This window comes from Leucoraja erinacea, chromosome 14 (assembly GCF_028641065.1).
Source record: "Leucoraja erinacea ecotype New England chromosome 14, Leri_hhj_1, whole genome shotgun sequence".
In the NCBI taxonomy this organism is placed as follows: Eukaryota; Metazoa; Chordata; class Chondrichthyes; order Rajiformes; family Rajidae; genus Leucoraja; species Leucoraja erinaceus.
The window spans coordinates 44,800,538-44,824,247 of NC_073390.1; the positions used below are offsets into that span (position 1 = coordinate 44,800,538).

Genomic DNA, 23,710 nt, shown 5'->3' on the forward strand with positions numbered 1-23,710 from the left:
AGATTTACAAGGATGTTGTCAGGACTAGAGGGCCTGAGCTATAGGGAGAGGTTGAGTAGGCTGGGACTCTATTCCTTGTAGCGCAGGAGGATGATGGATATATATAGAGGTGTACAAAATCATGAGAGGAATAGATCAGGTAGATACACAGAGTCTCTTGCCCATAGTAGGTGAATCGAGGACTCGAGGACTTGGGTTCAAGGTGAAGGGGAAAAGATTTATTAGGAATCTGAGGGGTAACGTTTTCACACAAAGGGTGGTGGATGTATGGAACAAGCTGCCAGAGGAGGTATTTAAGAAGGAACTGCAGATGCTGGAAAATCGAAGGTACACAAAAATGCTGGAGAAACTCAACGGGTGCAGCAGCATCTATGGAGCGAAGGAAATAGGCAAAGTTTCGGGCCGAAACGTTGCCTATTTCCTTCGCTCCATAGATGCTGCTGCACCCGCTGAGTTTCTCCAGCATTTTTGCGTACCTGCCAGAGGAGGGAGTTGAGGCAGGAACTATCCCAACATTTAAGAAGCAGTTAGACAGGTACATGGATAGGACAGGTTTGGGGAGGGAGATGGACTAAATGCTGGCAGGTGGGACTAGTGCAGCTGGGGTATGTTGGCCAGTGTGGGCAAGTAGGACTGTTTCCACACTGCAACACTCTATGACTCTATGAATGGTCGAGTCCCTCCTTCAGACTATTCTCTCTCGCTGCACTCCCCTCTGTGATTCTCACTCACTTTTATTACGCCCGCTATCTGCATAACTGATCACCTTAAATCGACAAACATTGGCGGTGAAACATAGAAACATAGAAACATAGAAATTAGGTGCAGGAGTAGGCCATTCGGCCCTTCGAGCCTGCACCGCCATTCAGTATGATCATGGCTGATCATCCAATTCAGTATCCCGTACCTGCCTTCTCTCCATACCCCCTGATCCCCTTAGCCACAAGGGCCACATCTAACCCCCTCTTAAATATAGCCAATGAACTGGCCTCAACTACCCTCTGTGGCAGAGAGTTCCAGAGATTCACCACTCTCTGCGTGAAAAAAGTTCTTCTCATCTCGGTTTTAAAATATTTCCCCTTTATCCTTAAGCTGTGACTCCTTGTCCTGGACTTCCCTAACATCGGGAACAATCTTCCTGCATCTAGCCTGTCCAACCCCTTAAGAATTTTGTAAGTTTCTATAAGATCCCCTCTCAATCTTCTAAAGAGTTGTTTGTTGCGGGGACCTGGCGTGGGCACTGTATTTTTGCACGTTCATCATTAATGTGTGGGATTGTTTACCTTGTTGAAGTTGAATTGTATGAATTCACAGCTGGCGTTCTAGTCATTCACTCTGCACGGTTGTACACCACGTCTGATAAGAAACCCTTCAGACCTCCTTGGGTGAAGCCGTTAAGGTTGCCATTTCCTTACCATGGGGATTTTTCCCAGACCGTGAATGAGTTCACTTGTGGTCCGCCTAATAAATTACGCAACAGTAAAACTGCTTAAACAATTTACCAATTTTACCGAAGCCAATTAACCTACAAACCTGTACGGCTTTGGAGTGTGGGAGGAGACCAGAGCACCCGGGGAAAGCCCACGCGGTCACAGTGAGACAGCACCCGTAGTGTCGGAATCTGTGTCGGAAAGAATTGCAGATGCTGGTTAAAATCGAAGGTAGACACAAAAAGCTGGAGTAACTCGGCGGGACAGGCAGCATCTCTGGAGAGAAGGAATGGGCGACGTTTCGGGTCGAGACCCTACTTCAGACTGTTGTGTCACGATTTGGATTCAAGTGTCTGGATCATTCATCCATGAGGAACTTGACCTTTAACTGTCGTCCAAAGTTTATTTTAATATTACAGAAAAACAATTACTGAAGGATTCAAATATTTGGCTGCACTGTTTGCCTTCAGTTGCCTTCGGAACTTTGCAATCCGGGGAGGATTCAGATTGGCAACAGATTGAATACATATTGGTGCATTATAACTCAACATTCTCTTTTAGATTGGACTCGGGCCTGTTTAAAAAAAAAATAAGGCCACTTGGAAGAAAAAATTAAGGATTGCTTTCCCTTTCACATGCTGTCTCTGAGCTCACTTTTGAGCCTTTCTCCTCGATATTGAATTAAAACATCACAGAGTTACACAGTGTATGTAAATTGCCCCTAGAGTGGAAAGTGGATGAGAAAGTAGGAACGGGTGAACTCGTGGAAACGGGTGATCAATAGTCTGTTTCCATGCTGTATCTCAAAGCGAAGCTAAGCTAAAACATAGAAAATAGGTGCAGGAGGAGGCCATTCGGCCCTTAGAGCCAGCACCGCCATTCATTGTGATCATGGCTGATCATCCCCAATCAATAACCCGTGTCTGCCTTATCCCCATATCCCTTGATTCCACTAGCCCCTAGAGCTCTATCTAACTCTCTCTTAAATCCATCCAGTGATTTGGCCTCCACTGCCCTCTGTGGCAGGGAATTCCACAAATTCACAACTCTCTGGGTGAAAACGTTTTTTTGTCACCTCATCCTTAAATGTCCCCCCCTTTATTCTAACGCTGTGGTCCCTGGTTCTGGACTCGCCCAACATTGGGAACATTTTTCCTGCATCTAGCTTGTCCAGCCCTTTTACAACCTGATCTTGTGTTGATCAAAGTCTCATTTTGAAAGGTGCATGCGTGGACATTTCTTAACGGCAGAAATAGTTTAATTAAATTCAGAGCAAAAACAGCCCCTTCGGCCCACCCTGTCCGCACCGACCAGCGATCCCCGCACTCTAACACCATCCAGCACACATTAGGGCCAATTTTCTTTACAATTTTACTAAGCCAATTAACCTGCAAGCCTTTGGAATGTGGGGGGAAACTGAGGATCTCAGAGAAAGCCCACACAGGTCATGGGGAGAATGTACCAACTCCGTACAGACAGCAGCAGTAGTCGAAACGAACCCGGGTCTCTGCTGATGAAAGGCAGCAACTCTACCACTGCGCCGCCGTGCCGCCCTATCTAGTTCAAAAGATTCACGTTTAGATTCGGCTACTGTATTAGAGCGTTGCTGATGAAAGGCTTGTTGTGTGAAAAGGTTCTTCGTCTTCTTGCGAATTAAACATAAACCAAAGGAATAGTTTGATCTCAAGCCGGGTGTTGAGCAGCCAGGTTGTTGTCTCTGCGTCAATGTCTGCCAGGCCCTGAGCTCCATTTGGTGGGTGGTAGAGCGGGCACCCAGAGATGACATGGTTGGTTGTCTGTTGTTCTGCTCCGCATTCACAGGCTGGGCTCTGGCGGAGGGAGCCCCCATCTCCACACGCTGGCATTGAAACACCCAACTCCAGTACCAAGTCTGTTGAGCTTCACCCACGCTCCTCTGGGGAGGTCAGACTATGGACAGCTTTTATCTGGTGAAGAGATGTAGCTGTGTAAAGGAGATGTCCCACTTGGGCGACCTAATTGGCGAGTTTAGAAGAGTTTGACATGTTGAAGACCTCCTTCCACTATGTAGAAGACCTCCTTCGACCTCCTTGGACTATGTTGAAGACTAGCTACGACTAGCTACGACTAACTTCAGGAAAATTGGACACTGAATAGTGGAGAGTGAAGACGACCTCCTTCGATCTCCTTCGACCTCCCTTATGATGAAGACTATCTTCGACGACCCTCGATTACCTATGACTAACATGACGACCTACTATGACTTACTACGACTAAACCTACAAGTAAAAAAAGTATAGATTTTTTCCATGGCGACCTTTTTTTTACTCGTGGGCATTTTTTAACATATTGAAAAAAACGCCGCGACCTAGTCGAGGCCTCGAGTACACGGAGACCACTCTCGAGCATGAAGGAGAGTTACGAAGACCTACTAGGACCTCGTGTCCACCATGCTGCGAGTATGAGTCGAGGGCAAACTCGCCAGAACTCGCGGATTAGGTCGCCCAAGTGGGACAGCCCCTTAGTGGAGATGAGGTTGCCTTCTACTTCTGTGACCACTTGGTGGCTATCCAGTGTGCTTTTGTCTCAGTTGGTTGGATGGATGCTAGTTGTTTGCCATGTTGAGCAAAGGGGTGACGGGACTTCGGTCGGGGTGGCCTCTGCTCTCTGCTGAAAAGGTTGTACAATCTATCACACCAAGGCAATACTTTCTGCTCAACTAAACGTTGCGCATGCCCCAAGTTTTGCGAAAAACTATCATTTTCTTTATTTTTTTTCAGAGGGAAAAGATCATCTTTTCTCTGGCCCCACCCGAAACTGTCTCTTTCTCATGTTTTCCCAAAAATTAATCCAGTTTCAACTGTACTCCTGCTGGACGGAGTGAAAGATTTATTATGAGAACTGACAAATAAATCTCACACCATGCTTTGGCAGATCCGGTTTCCTAATTTTAAGCCTTTATTATCGTCAGTGATAGTGCGTCTTACACATTGGCCATTGTGATCCCAGGTATTAAATACCCTGTTGTAGAGCAGTGCAAAGAATCCCACACGATACTGTTACAATGTCATTAATCAAATAATGTTTCTCTTTAATAGAATAGTTCAGAATTCCAGCCACAGGCAAAGGAGGTTTTCAGTTTCCAGTTGCCTGTCCAGAGTCTAAACACTCAACCCATTTTTTTTTAGTTTAGTTTAGTTTAGAGATACAGCACGGAAACAGGCCCTTCGACCCACAGGGTCCGCGCCGACCAGCGATCCCCGCACACTAACACTATCCTACACCCACATTTTTTACATTTACCAAGCCAATCAACCTACAAACCTGTACGTCTTTGGAGTGTGGTAGGAAACCGAAGATCTCGGAGAAAGCCCACGCAGGTCACGGGGAGAACGTGCAAACTCCGTACAGACAGCACCCGTAGTCGGGTCTCCGGCGCTGTATCCGCTGTAAGGTAGCATCTCTACCGCTGCGCCACCGTGCTGGAGTAACTCAGCGAGACAGGTAGCATCTCTGGGGAGAAGGAATGGGTGACGACTCGGGTCGAGACATTATCTCATAGAGGAGTCATACAGCATGGAAACAGGGCCTTCAGCTCAACTTGCCCACGCTGTATAACATGCTCCATCTACACTAGTCCCACCTGCCTGCGTTTGGCCCTTATCCCGCTAAACCTGTCCTATCCATGAACCTGTCTGGATGTTTCTTGGGCAATGACCATGTCACAACTCCATGTGTGGTAATGGCACAGAATTTGAGAAACCCTAAGATATATCGAAGATTACAACAGATTTACAAATGATTAACAAGAGAGCTAACAAGTCAATTGAACATAGTTTTGCTCGCACTATGCTCCAGAAGGAATTTATTCATGAAGCTACATTTTATGTATTTAGCAAACAGCTCACTTTGCACGCATGAAAAATTACTTTGGCACAAACCCAAGATGAATATGCAGATTGTGGTTCATCACATTGCTGGGTTATCTGATTTGTTGTAGAAGTAACCTGGCAAGGTTTGCCTGGTAGCAGAAACTGACAATTGTCCAGCAATTTTAGTAGGGCTGTAGTCTCGAGTCATAGAGTCATACAGCGTGGAAATACACCCTTCAGCCCAACTTGCCCACACCATCCAACATGTCCCAGCTGCACTAATCCCACCTGCCTGCATTTGGTCCATATCCCTCTAAACCTGTCCTATCCATGTACCTGTGTAGGAAGGAACTGCAAATGCTGGTTTACACTGAAGATAGACACAAAATACTGGAGTAACTCAGCGGGACAGGCAGCATCTCTGAAGAGAAGAAATAATTGGGTGATGTTTCAGGTCGGGATCCTACTTTAGTCTTGAACCGAAACGTCACCCATTCCATCTTTCCAGAGATCCTGCCTGTCCCATAGAACATAGAAACATAGAAAAATAGATGCAGGAGTAGGCCATTCGGCCCTTCGAGCCAGCACCGCCGTTCAATATGATCATGGGCTGATCATCCAAAATCAGTACCCCGTTCCTGCTTTCTCTCCATATCCCTTGATCCCCTAATATCCCTAAGAGCTAAATCCCGCTGTGTTAATCCGGTATTTTGTGTCTATCTATCCATGTATCTGTTTTCATTTATATCATAATTAAAAAATGGTGTTAGTGACTATCCCAAACCACTTTAAGTTCACAAGAAGCTACAGAATCTTGGGAGATTTTATCATCCATCTTTTATAATTAAATATACGTGCATGTAAAATCCTTTAGATTAACTTTTACTCGTAAGTTATTAAATTGAGGTTTAGTTTAGAGATACAATGTGGAAACAGATCCCCTCGGCCCACCAAGTCCATGCCGATCATCGATCGATCACCCGTTCACACTAGCTCTATGTTAGCTCACTTTCTCACCACACTCCCTGTACGGAGTCTAATTGACCCACAAACCCGTAATCCTTCGCCATTCGGGAGGAAACCCACACAGCCACAGGAAGAACGTGCCAACTCCACGCAGACAGCATCCGAGGTGAGGATCGAACCGGGATCTTTGGCGCTGTGAGGCAGCAGATTTACCGGCCGACCCATTGAGCCGCCCTTACCACTGTCCCCACCTCCTCTCCCCTGTTTACATAAGTGATAAATTCCAGCATACATTAAAAAATGTGTTTTTTTTGTAATAGACAGTGAAATGCTGCATCAGTATATTCTAACCACGCTCAGTCAAAATGATCGGATCGCCTAATGGAATTGGAAACCAGTACTTCATCCTCTTTGGCTTGCTGCCAACCAACAGAAAGGAGATGTGCCAGGTTTAACATCAGGTTAGACACCAAGTGCTGGAATAATTCAGCGGGTCAGGCAGCATCTGTGGAGTAAAATAAATGGGTGACGTTTTCGGTTCGAGACCCTTCCTCAGACTGTAAGCCTTTGTGTCTATCTTCAGTACAAGCCAGCATCTGCAGTTCTTTTCTGCACATTAACATCAGGCTAGTCACTGCATTTCTGCTTTTACCTGTAATCAATCTGTTTATCGTTCCAAAATAACCACACACATTCATTGAACGAAGGAATAGGTGACGTTTCGGGTCGAGACCCTTGATCAGTCTGAAGAAGGGTCTCGATCCGAAGTGTCACCGATTCCTTCGCTCCATGGATGCTGCCTCACCCACTGAGTTTCTCCAGCATTTTTTGTCTACCTTTGATTTTTCCAGCATCTGCTGTTCTTTCTTAAACAGACATTACTTGAGCACATCCAGCAAACAGTGATATGAGGTTTGGAAATCAAGGTAGCTTTTAACTCAAAAGTAAAAAGCGAAAATAATTTGTGCCTTTTGGAGGAGATAAGATTGTATAAATGATAAACACTTTCCACGGGTGACACCAAACTTGCCTTATTTTTAAAAATAGATTGATGAAAGTCCCAGCATCAATTTTTACCTGTGTGCATCAGGCAGCCCCCATCTACAACTTTAAAATTCCCATCTTTTTTTCAAATCAATCTCTGGCCTAATTCCTCCCTATCTTTGTAATCTTATCCAACCTTGTTTCTCTCAAAGAAATTTGTGCCGCTCCAGTTTCAGTGCATTTATTTTAATCCCTGACTTCAGTCACAGCAACTTTTGCAGCTGTATCTTTAACTTTGCCAGAAAGTCTTTCTTCAAGTGTCCTTATCTCTCTGTCATTTGAGACGCTCTTTAAATCGTACCTCTTTGACCCAGTTTTTTGGTCTTCTCATTATCAAGCGCTGTCTGACAATGTCCTTGTCAGATGCATGGGGTGTTTCGCTACATAACCACCTTTTTATTTATTCATGGGTGGTGCAAGTTATTTTCATCCTGAGTTGCCTTGTGAACCAAGGAAATAGTTAAAAGTCAACCATTTTCGCTTCAGTTCATGTTCCGTTCATGTTCAGTTTGTTATCACATGTACCGAGGTACAGTCAAAAGTTTTGCTGCGTGCTGGTTCTGGACAGTCCACGGGTTATAGGAGCGTTATGAGGCCACTCGGCCCATCGAGTCTACCCCGCCATTCAATCGTGGCTGATCTCTGCCTCCTCATCCCATTTTACTACCTCCTCCCCATCACCCAGTGTGAAGAAGGGTCGCAAGCCCATTCCTTCTCTCCAGAGATGCTGCCTGGCCCGCTGAGTTACTCCAGCATTTTGTGTCATAACCCATGACCCTTGACAGTTCTGGAGTCATTCCTGGCGAGGCCACACTGGGGAAGGATTTTAGCATTCCTTCCCTCAAACTAAACCATTTGTGCTTTTTGATGACAATCCTGTATTTTCGTGATTGTGGACAGGCAATGTTTTGCGTCGGGACCCTTCTTCAGACTGATTATCATAGTCATACAGCGTGGAAACGGGCCCTGTGGCCCAACTTGCCCATGTGGACCAACCGGTCTGAAGAAGGGTCTCGACCCGAAACATCACCCATTCCTTCTCTCCAGAGATGCTGCCCGATCTGCCGTAGTCACGCTGAGAGTCAGGGGAGAGGGAAACTAAAGATTTGGATATAAAGAGCATGCAAATGTGATAAACATTGTCTGCTTTCATTTCTTTTTCACACCTTAAATGCTCTTGTACCCTTCCATACCTCTGGGCTCCCTCTCCCCTGACTCTCAGTCTGAAGAAGGGTCTCGACCCGAAACGTCACCCATTCCTTCTCTCCAGAGATGCTGCCTGTCCCGCTGAATTACCCCAGCATTTTGTGTCTACTTTCTATGTAGTAAGAACTTGCCCTTCCCATCGATAGGCATACAGCAGGCACCGTTTAACAACCTCTCAGAGGTCGAGCTACTTTTTGCCCCTTCGATTTGCTTGTGCAAAGTGAGTACTTGCTGACAATCCACATGCCTTAACAGGAAATCATTAGATACCAGACAGACAAAACGTGTAGGAAGGAACTGCAGATGCTGGTTTAAACCGAGGATAGACACAAAACGCTGGAGTTACTGTGGGACAGGCAGCATCTCCGGAGAAAAGGGATAGGTGACATTTCGGGTCGAGACCCTTCCTCAGACTGAGAGTGAGGGGAAAGGGAAATGAGAGATGTAGACGGCACAGAGAACAGGTATGTAAAAAGCAACGATAATCAGACAGATGACAAACACAAAATGCTGGAATAACTCAGTAGGACAGGCAGCATCTATGGAGGAAGGAATGGGTGAAGCATGCAGGTACAGCAGGTACGAAATTTGGTTGTATTGAATGACATCTGCCAGGTCTTTCCCCACTCACAGAGAGCATCCAGATCCTTCTGTAAGGACAAGCTGTCTCCTGGTGTTAATCTGTCTATAAATGTTGGCATCATCTGCAAAGAGTCGAACTGTGGACGAAACTGCATTTGGAATGTCATTGATATACATTAGGAAGAGCAACGGACCCATGGCAGTCCCCTTGTGGTACACCTGATGTCACAGAAGTTTCAATAGACGTCTCTCCCTCCAAGAAAACTCGCTGGTGTCTCCTTGTCAAAAAGATCTCAATCCATTTTTAAGAGGTTGCCGTCTATTCCTACATGGTTGAGTTTGCACAGGAGCCGCTTGTGGGGAACCTTATCAAAAGCCTTCTGGAGTTTAATGTAATCAGGTCAGTCTGACCCTTGTTATCGAGTGACCTGGCTAGATCATCGATGAGTCCTGCCAGTTGGGTTTCACTGTCTAAAGCCATGTTGGTGGTTTGTTAGTACCTTTGTGGAAGTCAATATGGTCCATAATAACTCGGTGGATTATATGTTGGAGAATCTTGCATGGAATGGAGGTTAGTGGAACTGGGCGATAATTTGCAGGATTTATCCTGTCTCTTTTTTTTATAGATGGGGCCAATGTTGGCACTCAGCCAATCTTCTGGGAGTTCTCCACTACCCACAGACTTCTGAAAAATCTTTTGGAATAACGAGCTAAGCTTGCTGAACAATTCTTTGAAACTCTGGCTGCTATCTGGTCTGGGCCTGATGCCTTTTTTTGGTTTTATTTAATCCAATAATTTCTGCATCCCGTTCATTGTTACCTTCAGATCTGCAATTTTTGGAGTTAGTTGTGCATTCAATGACGGGAATTATTCTAGATTTTCTTCAGTAAAAACTGAACGAAACAGCTGGTTTAACACTTTGTCCTTGTCTGCTGCCAAAGATACTGTCCGCATGTCCCATCGATGTAAGGCTTGAGATACCAAATACATCCTGGCTCACTTTCTTGATGTAATTCCAGAAAGGCTTTGTGCCTGAAGCAAAGCAAGAATTTCATTGTCCTATCAGGGACACATGACAATAAACTCACTTGAACTTGAACTTGTCTTCTGATTTTAAACTTTCCCTCATCACATCATGGATGGATTCATGATGCGCTTTCCTGATTTTGTCTGTCAATTGACGCCAACATTTCTTGAAATCTGTCCATGCGGAAGTTGACCCAGATTTTCTTGCTCTTGTTATAAAGCCTTTGTTTTTTCTTAATTGCATGCCTAATTGATGAATTTACCCATGGTAAATTATATCTGGTGGAACACATTTTTGATGGAATAAAACGGTCCATGGCCCGGACTAGAACGTGTTTAAAATCTAACCACAGCGTGTTTATGTCTGTTGCTGCCACATAATCTCCTGTTAATTTCTCATTCAATTCTGATATGAGTTCATCTATGGAAGAGAAATCTGCCTTTTTGTAGAGGAAAATCTTCCTTCTCGGTGGTCTAACTGCTTTGGCTTGGACAATAACAGCATCATGGTCGCTTGTGCCTGTCACAGAGTGATACAGTGAGGAAACAGGCCCTTCGGCCCAACTTGCCCACACCGGCCAACATGTCCCAGCTACACTAGTCCCACCTGCCCGCGTTTGGTCCATATCCCTCCAAACCTGTCCTATCCATGTCTGAAGGGTCTCGACCCGAAACGTCACCCACTCCTTCTCCCCAGAGATGCTGCCCGTCCCGCTGAGTTACTCCAGCATTTTGTATCTATCTTCAGTTTAAACCAGCACCTGCAGTTCCTTCAGACTGCGCTATCCATGTATCCATTTAAAAACTTTATTGGCATGATAAAAAATACATTGTTATATTGCCAAAGTATAAAACATGACATACATATTTAAGATGGATAACTATAAATACATTGCATGGATAGATATGTCCCTGTACATAAACTCGCAATAGGCCTATAGCCCTTTATTGATGCTACACGTTCTTGCAGCTGCAGCAGTACAACACAAAAGCAAGTTTAGCAATTCACTATTCATTTCTTAGTGTCAGTTAATGTCAATTAGTGTGTGCGTACATATGTGCATGTTGGTCATTCACCGTCTCTCAGTTTGTGGCATGCTGTTACGTATTGTTTTGTCAATTTTTTTGCATTTTAGGAGGAAGTGCATCTCTGTTTCAACCTCATCTGTCAAACAGTGGCTGCATATTCTGTTTTCTCTTGCTTGCCAGAATCTCTTCTGTCTTCCTTTTTCAATTGCCAAATAGTGGTCACTTAACCTGTATTTGGTGAGGGTCTGTCTCTGCTTTATGGCTCTAACAGGTGAGAGATAGTCTGCCAATTTATAATCTCTTTTTAGGGCACGGTAACATTCTAATCTGCTTTAGTTTTTGGTTTCTTTATCCCAATGTTCCAAATACGTTTCTTTACATTGTTTGATAATTTGGTTCACTCTAACTGGTGATTGGGGATCAATATTGATCTGAGGCTGGTCAGGATTTAACTGGATAGGGTTTAAACTGGATAGGGGTAGTTAGTCTCAGTACCAACTGACACAGGGAACTCTTTTCTGGACTCCCCTCTTGTGTTTGAAGGGCTTTAAACTGGAGGGTATCTGGGGGGCGAGATTTAAGGTGATTCCAAAAATTTAGTGCTCTTTTCTGGATATTTATTATCAGTGGGTATCTGCCTAGTTCCGCCCTACATGCACTTGTTGGTGTTTTCCTTTGGATACTGAGGATGTTCCGACAAAATTCCGCACGCAGGGCCTCCGTTGTATGTTTTTCCCATTTACTATAACTATGGTGACTGAGCGGACCCCATACTTCACTACCATAAAGCACAATAGGCTGGATTACACTGTCAAATATTTTAAGCCAGATTTTAATTGGAATTTGGATGTTGGATGTTTATCTCTCTTTCCCTCTCTTTCTCTTTTTCTCTCTCTCTTTCTTTTTTTCTTTCTCTCTCTCTCTTTTCTTTTTCTCTCTCTTTTTCCTTTCTCTCTCGCTCTCGTTTTCTTTTTCTCTCTATCTTTTTCCTCCCTCTCTCTTTTTCTTTTAAATTTTCTCTCCCTCTCTCTCTTCTCTCTCTCTCTCTCTCTCTTTTCCTTATACTCTTTTTTTCTTTCTTTTTCTCTCTTTCTTTTTTCTTTTTCTCTTTTTCTTTTTCTCTCTCTTTTTCCTAGCTCTCGCTGTCTTTTTCCTCTATCTTTTTCTCCCTCTCTTTTTCTTTTATTAATTTTTCTCTCTCCCTTTTTCTCTCCCCCCTCTCTTTTTATCTCTCTCCCCCTCTCTTTCTCTTTTTCTCTTTTTTCTTTTTCTCTCTCTTTTTATTTTTCTCTTTCTCTCTCTTCTTTTTCTCTCTCTTTTCTCTCTCTCTCTCCTCTCTCTCTCTTTTCCTCTCTTTTTCTCTCTCCCCCTTTCTCTCTCTCTCCCTCCCTCTCCGCCGTCAATAAACGCTGGGAAGGGTGAGACTGCGGCCAATCGCTGTGGGATGGGTGGGATTTCCTGTCCGACCTGCAACTGGAGAGGAGTGGAAGTGACACGTAAAGATTTGGGGGAGAACAAAAAAAAGGGCCTGCAAGTTTAGTTTTTCTCTGCGTGGAGACTGCAAGGCGAAATGATGGTGTGGGTTGAGAAAGCAGCGTTTTAGCAGCGAGCTTCTTTCTGCATTGAAGCCGAGGAAATACAAAGCGGTGTGTGCAGTGCATGGGTCACTCTTAAAACCTCGCTCCATTCCCACTCTTGGATTGGAGACTTTTTTTTGTTTTGTCAACTGAAAGTTGTGCTAGAGGCACGAATTCACAGCGAGAAGGGGGTGGGTAGGAAACAAGTAAACTCCCCGGAATGATTCCCAGCGACTGATCCCAGCGCTCTGATACTCCACTCGTTCATTGAAAGTCAACTGCGGGCAGGATTGCGAGTGTGAGTGAGTGAGTGTATGTGGGTGGGGAAAGACCCCGAACTCTTCCTAAACTGCTCGCTTTTGGACTGGGAAGACAAGGCAGACCGGGAGAAATGGGGAGCAGCATGTGTTCCCGGAGGCAGAAAAAGATCTTCCAAACTTTGTTCTTCCTCACCATCGTGTTTGGCTTTCTCTACGGTCTATTGCTCTACTACGAGATGCACAGCCAGTTAAAGAAGTCGGAAAATCTGGCGTTCAAATACCAGCAACACCAGGAGGCTTTATCCGCTCAGTTGCAAGGTAAACGTACGGCTCCGACCTGTGTGTGTGTGTGTGTGTTGTTGGTGATTCCACGTATCCATCTTACCCGCCGCTTCTTGCTCGCTTTATTTTCAGGTTTTAGACAAAGTATAAGACATGGCCTTCCGAACTTGCCAAGGAAAGTCTGGCTGTGCTGTCTACACGTTAAAGTGTGTGGCTGGAGCTACAGTGAGCTCTGGTGTGCTGTGTGCTGGTGTATGTTTATGCGTGTACATGTGTGGGTATATATATATATGTGTGTGTGATATACATAGCAGACACACACGCACATACACACATACATTCAGACAGCGATGGTATGCATACAGCGCCCTCCATAATATTTGGGACAAAGACCCATCATTTGTTTATTTGCCTCTGTACTCCACAATTTGAGATTTGTAATAGAAAATAATCACATGTGGTTAAAGTGCACATTGTCAGATTTTATTAAAGGCCATTTTTATACGTTTTGGTTTCACCTTGTAGAAATTACAGCAGTGTTTATATATAGTCCCCCCCTATTTCGGGGCACCTCGCCTTTCCTCCAGTCTTTCCATCACCTTTGGAAACTTTTATTGCTGTTTATCAACATGAGGACCAAAGTTGTGGCAATGAAAGTCAAAGAAGCCTTTATGAGACTGGGAAACAAGAATAAAACTGTTAGAGACATAAGACAAACCTTAGGCTTACCATAAATCAACTGTTTGGAACATCATTAAGAAGAAAGCGAGCACTGGTGAGCTTACTATTCGCAAAGGGACTGGCAGGCCAAGGATGACCTCCACAGCTGATGACAGAAGAATTCTCTTTATAACAAAGAAAAATCCCCAAACACCTGTCCGACAGATCAGAAACACTCTTCAGGAGTTGGGTGTGGATGTGTCAATGACTACTGCCCGCAGTAGACTTCATGAACAGAAATACAGAGGCTACACTGCAAGATGCAAACCACTGGTTAGCTGCAAAAATAGGATGGCCAGGTTACAGTTTGCCAAGAAGTACTTAAAAGAGCAACCACAGTCTTGGAAAAAGGTCTTGTGGACAGATGAGATGAAGATTAACTTGTATCAGAATGATGTCAAGAGCAAAGTATGTAGGAGAGAAGGAACTGCCCAAGATCCAAAGCATACCACCTCATCTGTGAAACACGGTGGTGGGGGTGTTATGGCCTGGGCATGTATAGCTGCTGAAGGTACTGACTCATTTATCTTCATTGATGATACAACTGCTGGTGGTTGTAGCATAATGAATTCTGATGTGTATAGACACATCCTATCTGCTCAAGTTCAAACAAATGCCTCAAAAGTAATTGGCCGGTGGTTCATTCTATAGCAAGACAATGATCCCAAACATACTGCTAAAGCACCAAAGGTGTTTTTCAAAGCTAAAAATTGGTCAATTCTTGAGTGGCCAAGTCAATCACCCAGTCTGAACCCAGTTGAGCATGCTGTTTATGTGCCGAAGAGAAAACTGAAGGGGACTAGCCCCCAAAACAAGCATAAGCAATGGCAGAGTATCACCACCCAGCAACTGGTGATGCCCATGGATCACAGACTTCAAACAGTCATTGCATGTAAAGGATATGCAACAAAATACTAAACATGCTTACTTTCATTTACATGACACTGCTGTGTCCCAAACATTATGGTGCCTGAAATGGGGGGGACTATGTATAAACACAGCGGTAATTTCCACATGGTGAAACCAGAATGTATAAAAATGGCTTTTATTAATACCTGATAATGTGCACTTTAACCACATGTGATTACAAATCTCAAATTGTGGAGTACAGAGGCAAATAAATAAATGATGGGTCTTTGTCCCAAACATTTTTGAGGCCACTGTATATGTCCGACACACACAGTCTCGACCTGAAACATCTCCCATTCCATCTCTCCAGAGATGCTGCCTGTCCCGCTGACTTACTCCATCTTTTTGTGTCTATATTCTATATATAAAATCGTTGTCTAAGTACGGGTCGGGCATCTCTCTGTCGGGCCCACCGCCCCCTCACTCGCTGTCCCTCTGAGTGACTGATTCCCTATGGCCATCCATTGATCTTGTAGCTCTCGAACCTTGTCTTCAAGGTCGCCGACTCAACAACCACTCTGTACAGAGCCCGGCCCCGGCTCGCTCGCAGAGCTATGAGGTCGCGGAGAGTCGAGACCCGATGAGCACCAGTGGACGTGTTGACAGATGGACTCTTGTTGGAACCGTCTACTTTCCAAACCATTCCACTCTAAAGTTCTATCCAGGACAATACTGCATTGCACGCCGTTAGCTGTCACTGAACCAATGTCGACGAGAGATTCCTGGTGTCTGGAGGTTGGGCTATTGCTGTTGGAAGTGTCTGTGTCACAGAGAGAACAGGAATCACACAGGCTACCAGGGTGGAAGGTGGCTGTACGATTTGTCAAGTCCATGCCGTCTGTAAAGGTCATAATGTGATAGGAACAGAATTAGGCCATTCGGCCCATCAAGTCTACTCAGCCATTCAATCTTGGCTGATTTATCTCTCCCTCCTAACCCCATTCTCCTGCCTTCTGCACCATTGCCCCCGACACCGTACTAATCAAGTATCTATCTATCTCTGTCTTAAATATATCCACTGACTTGGCCTCCACAGCCTTCTGTGGCAAAGAATTTCACAGATTCACCACCCTTTGACTAAATAAATTCCTCATCATCTCCTCCTTAAAGGAACGTATTTTAATACTGAGGCTGTGACCTCGAGTCCTAGACTCTCCCACTGGTGGAACCATCCTCTCCACATCCACTCCATCCAGGCCTTTCACTATTCGCTAAGGACAATCCCGCATTCTCAATCTCCCGCTCTCTCCCACAGCCCGGTCAAGAATTTCCTTCAGATACTCATTCGGGTCCCTTTTGGCCTCTACAGATGTGACTTTCAAGGCTGCTTTCCCCTCCATTGTGTCTGAAAAGTCACCCGCTCCTTCTCTCCAGAGATGCTGCCTGTCCCGCAGAGTTACTCCAGCATATTGTGTCTTTCTCCAAAGATGTTGCCTGACCTGCTAAGTTACTCCAGAACCATGTGCCATTTTTGTATAGCAGCATCTGTGCATCAACCCGAAATACAGGCAGTGAAGAAAGCTAATGGTATGTTTGCCTTAATAACAAGAGGAGTTGAGTATAGAAGCAAATAGGTCCGACTGCAGTTGTACAGGGTCCTGGTGAGACCACAGCTGGAGTATTGTGTGCAGTTTTGGTCTCCAAATTTGAGGTAGGACATTCTTGCTATTGGGAGATGCAGCGTAGGTTCACAAGGTTAATTCCCAGAATGGCGGGACTCATGTGGAAAGAATGGAATGGCTAGGCTTGTATACACTGGGAATAAACCAGCATCTGCAGTGAGCCTCATATTTTTTGACTGTGCTTATAAATATAAGTAAAAATTAAGTGGATATTGGATTATACTTACAAATATTTGTGCGATGGAAACTTGTTTTCCTCGATTGAAGAACCTAAATGTTAATTGCACATGGAACGATGTTTTTCGTTTTAGTTCAAATTTGCTTAAATGGCCGTCTGATTGTCAGGCAAACGATGGCCCAGTTCTCTGGAGTTTTTGGAAGCCGGTCCGTCGGACAACGTTCAATGCCCACTGCCAGCCCACTAGTCCCACCTGCTTGCGTTTGGCAATGTCCTCTCACTATTCCTGAATATGTGTTTAGGTCAGGTATTTTGTCAATTAAAGCCACACTTTCACATGGGAAATCTTTCTGTCGGATAAATGACCTGTTAATAAATATGTGGCAGTGAAATCATATTAGCACAGGTTCTATAAACAATTACCATGCCATCAAAAAACTTCTCTGAAAGACTGTCATTTAGATGGACAAGTATATATTGGAAGTTGGCTTAAACTGTAGGTATTTACAGTCTAGTTATTTTTGTTCTGGTGGCACTGGAGTGATGGTTTTATTAAGACTGATGTCTTTAGGATGCTCAATATTTACTGAATGCCAAGATTGATGGTACAGATTGATAAAAAATCTACTTCAGCAACTTGACTTAAATCATGTTTTGGGAATACCTGTGATGGGACGTACAGAGACTAATCTATCCAGTGGGATTAAGCCAAATCCTTATAATATCTTTCCCAAAGGTTATTTAACTGGGAATTTTTGACCTGCTGCATTGAAGTCTATCTGATTCAATATCGAAGTGAAATGACAACTTCCTGATGCCCACAAAGAGTATCCATGATAGACACACAAATCTGGAGTAACTCAGCGGGTCAGACAGCATCTCCGGAGAAAAGGAATAGGTGATGTTTTGGGTCGAGACCCTTCTTCGGACTGAGAGTCAGGGGAAAAGGAAACGAGAGATATAGACGGTGATGTAGAGAGAGATATAGAACAAATTAATGAAAGATAGGCGAAAAAGTAAGGATGATAAAAGGAAACGGGCCGTTGTTAGCGGTGGGCTAGGTGAAATCGAGTTACAGACAATGAGACTCAACAAGACTTTAGAACTAGTACAATGATTAGGGTGGGGGGGGGGAGGGACAAAGAGAGGGGTTGCAAGGGTTACTTGAAGTTAGAGAAATCAGTATTCATATCGCTGGGTTGTAAGCTGCACAAGTTAAATATGAGGTGCTGTTCCTCCAACTTGTGTTTGGCCGCACTTTAACAATGGAGGAGGTCCGGGACAAAAGAAACTTCAGAGTTTATGAGGGTTGATCTTACAGAGGTGTATAAAATAATGTGCGGAATGGATACGGTTAAATGTCTTTAGAGGACATAGGTTTAAGGCGAGAGGGGAAAGATTTAATAGGAACCCGAGGGGTAGCTTTTTCAACAGAAGATGGTGAGTATATGGAATGAGCTGCCAGTTGTGGCAGGTACTGTAACAGCATTTCAAAGGCACTTGGACAGGTGCATGGATAGGAGAGGTTTAGAGGGACATGGGCCAAATGCAGGCAAATTGGACACTTGGACAGGTACATGGATTGGGAAGATAGGTTACGGGGAGGTAGGCAAGAGAATGGGGTTGAGAGGAAAAGATAGATCAACCATGTTTGAATGGCGGAGTAGAATCCATGGGCCAAATGGCCTCATTCTGCTCCTATGACTTATGGACGGGTTAGAGGGAAAATGTGCCAAAAGCTGACAAATAGGGCAAGATGAGATGATGCATCTTGGTCAGCATGGATGAGTTGGGCCGAAGGGCCGTTCTCCATTTTGTGTGACTGCGATTTGAGATTGTATATGAAAGAAATTACTGTGCTCTAAATATCATTGCGCACTTCCGCAAATTGTTTTTAATTGACTAACCATGCATAAGAGTGGACTACAATGTCCCTTTGTGATTGTGGCAATCAAAAAGAATAGCTGTCATTGTAATTTGCTGGAAGTGTCTTAAACCTTCTCAAGTCATCCTCGCCCTTCAATTAATGGACAATATCTAACTCCAGCGTTCAATAAAAATGTCAAACCTCTCTTTCAAATTGAGTCCATCAAATGAATTAAGAAATAGCTGAATTAATTGTGCTTTGATTTCAGATTCTATTAATAATTCCTTGAAAGTTGGAATGATGCATTTTTTTTTTTTTTTTTTTACAAATTCCCCTGATAGTTTGGAACTTAGATCTGACCGTGTGCGTGTTGTGCAACAAGATAGACACAAATGCTGGAGTAACTCAGCGGGACAGGCAGCATCTCTGGAGAGAAGGAATGGGTGACGTTTCGGAGCGAGACCCTTCTTCAGATAGCACTGTGGCGCAGCGGTAGAGTTGCTGCCTTGTAGCGCCAAAGACTTGGGTTCAATCCCGACTGCAGGTGCTGTCCATACAGAGTTTGTATGGTCGCCCCATGACCTGCGTGGGTTTTCTCCTGGATCTCCAGTTTCCCCCCACACTCCAAAGACGTACAGGTCTGTAGGCTAATTGGCTTCAGTGGAATTGTAAGTTGTCCCTGGCGTGTGCAGGGATAGTGCTAGCGTGCGGGAATGGGTGGTAGGCTCAGACTCGATGGGCCGAAGAGCCTGTTACTATGCTATCTCTAAACTAAACTCAGCGACTTTTCTGGAGAATGTGGTTAATGTGGAGAATGTGGATAAATTTTAATGTGGACAAATGTGAGGTTATCCACTTTGGTATCAAAAACAGGAAGGCAGATTACTATTTAAATGGCGTCAAGTTGGGAAAAGGGGAAGTACATTAGGTTCTGGGGGGTCCTTGTTCATCAGTTTATGAAAGTAAGCATGCAGGTACAGCAGGCAGTGAAGAAAGCGAATGGCATGTTGGTCTTTATAACAAGAGCTGTCGAGTATAAGAGCAAAGAGGTCCTTCTGCAGTTGTACAGGGCCCTAGTGAGACCACACCTGGAGTATTGTGGCAGTTTTGGTCTCCTAATTTGAGGAAGGACATTCTTGCTATTGAGGGAGTGCAGTGTAGGTTTACAAGGTTAATTCCAGGGATGGCGGGAATGTCATATGCTGAGGGAATGGTGCAGCTGGGTTTGTATACTCTGGAGTTTAGAAGGATGAGAGGAGATCTTATTGAAACATATAAGATTATTAAGGGTTTGGACACGCTAGAGGCAGGAAACATGCTCCCGATGTTGGGGGAGTCCAGAACCAGGGACCACTGTTTAAGAATAAGGGGTAAGCCAGTTAGAACGGAGACGAGGAAACACTTTTTCACACAGAGAGTTGTGAGTCTGTGGAATTCTCTGCCTCAGAAGGCGGTGGAGGACGGTTCTCTGGATACTTTCAAGAGAGAGCTAGATAGGGCTCTTAAAGATAGCGGAGTCAGGGGATATGGGGAGAAGGCAGGAACGGGGAACTGATTGGGGATGATCAGCCATGATCACATTAAATGCTGGTGCTGGCCTACTCCTGCACCTACTGTCTATTGTCTATAACATGGATAGGTGATGTTTTGGGCCGAGATCCTTCATCGGCCATTTCAACAACAGTTCCACTTGTTTTAACTCCAGACGTTTTTTTTTTAATCGATTCTTACAGTAATTGATCAGAAATATAAAATGTAAACTCTTTTTCTTTTCACAGATGCTGCCCAACTTACTTCTCACACTTTTCCAGCATGTTTATGACGTTCTGTTTTTATTTAAATAACACACCTTTGATATCTTACATTTGCAAGGAAATCCAATCATGTATTTTGTACAAATTGTACCGGAATTGATTTAAAAAAAAAAATGCTGCTGCTCTCAGTCTCGAACCGAAAAGTCACCTATTCCTTCCCTCCAGAGATGCTGCCTGACCCGCTGACTTACTCCAGCTTTTTGTGTCTATCTTCGATGTTTTCACCAGTTTATCATAGAATTCAACATTTTACTCTTGATCATGTCTGGAAAGGATCAGGGTTAATATGCAAATGTAAGATGAATGCTTAACTATCGCCAAGTTGACCATTTGCCCATTATTTCTTCCAGTTGTTTATGAACATCGATCAAGATTAGAAAAATCATTACAGAAAGAAAGGAATGAACACAAAAAAGCAAAAGAAGGTAAAATTATCATTCAGTCACTTTGCTATTGCATAATTACAGTAAGTAATTTTGACTCGACGACCCACACTCCCAACCCTGTTGTGACCATTTATGGGCACCATATCTGAGGAAGGATGCGCTGGCTCTGGAGAGAGTCCAGAAGAGATTTACAAGAATGATCCTAGGAATGAGTGGGTTAACCGACGATGAGATTTTGCCGGCACTGGGCCTGTACTCGCTTTGAGTTTAGAAGGATGTGGGGGGACCTCATTGAAACATACAGAAGAGTGAGAGTGGATGTGGATGGGATGTTTTCACTAGTGGGAGAGTCTAGGAATAGAGACCATAGGCTCAGAATTAAAGGACGTTCTTTTTGGAAGGAGATGAGGAGACATTTCTTTGGTCAGGAGGCGGTGTATCTGTGGAATTCTTTGCCACAGGAGGCTGTGGAGGCAAACTCAGTGGATATATTTAAGGCAGAGATAGATAGATTCTTGATGGGTAGAGGTGTCGGAGGTTAAGGGGAAAAGGCAGGAGAATGGGGTTAGGAGGGAGAGATAGATCAGCCATGATTGAATGGCGGAGTAGACTTGATGGGCCGTGTGGCTTAATTCTGCTCCTATCACATGATCTTATGAAGGACATACTAATGGCACAGAACATCACCAAAAGCAAGGATTTGTTCCACTGGTCCTTCACATTATGCTTTCACATTCTGCACGTTTGTTTATGAATTTTTCTACGTGCCATGGCACGGTGGTGCAGCAATAGAGTCGCTGCCTTACAGCGCCAGAGACATGGGTTCGATCCCAACTACGGGTGCCGTCTGTACAGAGTTTGTACGTTCTCCCCGTGACCTGCGCGGGTTTTCGCCGAGATCTTCGGTTTCCTCCCACCCTCCAAAGATGTACAGGTTTGTAGGTTAACTAGCTTGGTATACATGTAAATTGTCCCTAGTGTGTGCGTGTGTGTAGGATAGTGTTAGTGTGCGTGGATCGCTGTTCGGTGCGGACTCGGTGGGCTGAAGGGCCTGTTTCTGTGCTGTATCTCTAAACCTAAGCAATTATGAATTGTTTCAGCATTCCTTTACTTTAAAGACTTCACATAAATGCACCACTTTGTAATCAGTGTTGTTATCCGGGGCAATAAAATCATTGAAAAGCTCTGGAGCGGCACGGTGGCACAGCGGGTAGAGCTGCTGCCTCACAGCGCCAGAGACACGGGTTCGATCCTGACCTCGGGTGCTGTCTGCGTTGAGTTTGCACGTTCTCCCTGTGATCGCCTGGGTTTCCCCTGGGTGCTTCGGTTTCCTCCCACATCAAAAGACGTGCGCGTTTGTAGGTCAGTTGGCCCTCTGTGAATTTTCTCCCAATGTGCAGGGTGTGGATGAGGAAGTGGGTTAACACAGAACCAGTGTGAGTGGGTGCTCGAGGATCGGCATGGACAGGGTGGGCCGAAGGGCCTGTTTCCATGCTGTATCTCAGAACTGCATGGGGAAATTAGTTTATGTCCTCTGCGGCGAGTACATAGCTTGTATTTTGTGTTGGCAGAATAGCAAGTAGTGCCGGAACTAGACAAAATTAAACTCTCTGAACCCGTGGAGGATGGACAGTGACATCTAAGGTATGTAGAAGTGGAAAAATAGAAGTTTGCTATCTGCCCGGGGCAAGCTTGCGAAGATTTGATTTCCTTTGCCCACCGTTTGCTGTTCAAAACGCCCCTCACCTGTATCAACCTTTTACCTGTCGGGCTTTGTCCAGCCCCTTCCAGTCTCTTCCCCCCCCCACAACCACTCGTACTCACTCTGAAGAAGGGTCCCCTCCCGAAACGTTGCCTATCCATGTTCTCCAGAGACGCTGCCTGACCCGCGGAGTTGCTCCAGCACTTTGTGTGTTTTTTAAAATGTTTTAACTTTGGCCTGTTCTCCAACAGTTTAGACTGGAGATACAGCACAGAGACATGCCCTTCGGCCCATCGAGTCCATACCGAGCAGTGATCCCCGTTCACTAGCGCAGTGATTCTTAAACTGGTGAATGGTTCACCCGAGGGTGAATGAAATTATTTAGGGGTGAATGGAACTAGAGGGGCGAATGGAAGGTGAATTACTTAATTTATTCAGATATTATACACAAGGGAGAATAAGACGAATATTATCAAAAAAACATAAGAAAATTTAGTCGAGGGTGAATGAAGTTTTGTGATAAAGACTCGAGGGTGAATGACACTGAATTAGTTTATGAACCACTGCACCTGCACGTTAGGGCAATTTACAATCTTTACCAAAGCCAATTAACTTGCAAACCTGTACGTCTTTGGAATGTGGGAGGAAACTGGAGCTCCCATGGAAAACCCACGCAGGTCACGGGGAGAATGTACAGACTCCGTGCAGACAGCACCTGCAATCAGGATCGAACCCGTTGGGGGAGGCAGCAACTCTACCGCTGTGCCACTGTGCCACCGGGTGTCCCAATGTTGGGGGAGGGGTAGGGGTCCAGAACTAGGAACCTAAGGATAAAGGGTAGACCATTTAGAACTGAGATGAAGATAAACTTTTTCTCCAAGGGAGTTGTGAATTTGTGGAATTGTCTGCCTCAGAAGGCAGTGGAGGCCGATTCACTGGATGCATTCAAAAGGGAGTTAGATAGAGCTCTTGGGGCTAGCAGAATCAAGGAGTATGGGGAGAAGGCAGGAACGGGGTACTGATTGTGGATGATCAGCCATAACCATATTGAATGGCAGTGCTGGTTCGAAGGGCCGAATGGCCTACTTCTGCACCTATTGCCTATGTATCTATGTAAATAGTGGTGTTCAACTATTGGCAGTTGTAAAAAAGCAGCGAAAGTCACAAATATCGCAAGCATTCCCATGTAAGTAATTGTTGAATGAGTTTTATTGGTATGTTATGGCACTTTATTGGCATGGTAAATGATTTATCACAT

General features: G+C 44.6%; 1 protein-coding gene across 4 annotated transcripts in view; it reads left to right on the plus strand.

Annotated features, from left to right (window-relative positions):
- Nucleotides 1-12,564: 12,564 nt before the first annotated feature.
- Nucleotides 12,565-23,710, plus strand: part of golim4a (golgi integral membrane protein 4a) — a 59,819-nt gene continuing 48,673 nt past the window's right edge. For all 4 annotated transcript variants that reach the window (XM_055646312.1, XM_055646309.1, XM_055646311.1 and 1 more), the window contains exons 1-2: nucleotides 12,565-13,290; nucleotides 20,715-20,789. In XM_055646312.1, the coding sequence (XP_055502287.1) occupies nucleotides 13,104-13,290; nucleotides 20,715-20,789 (262 nt within the window). In that variant the 5' untranslated portion in view covers nucleotides 12,565-13,103. The remainder of the gene's footprint in view (nucleotides 13,291-20,714; nucleotides 20,790-23,710) is intronic.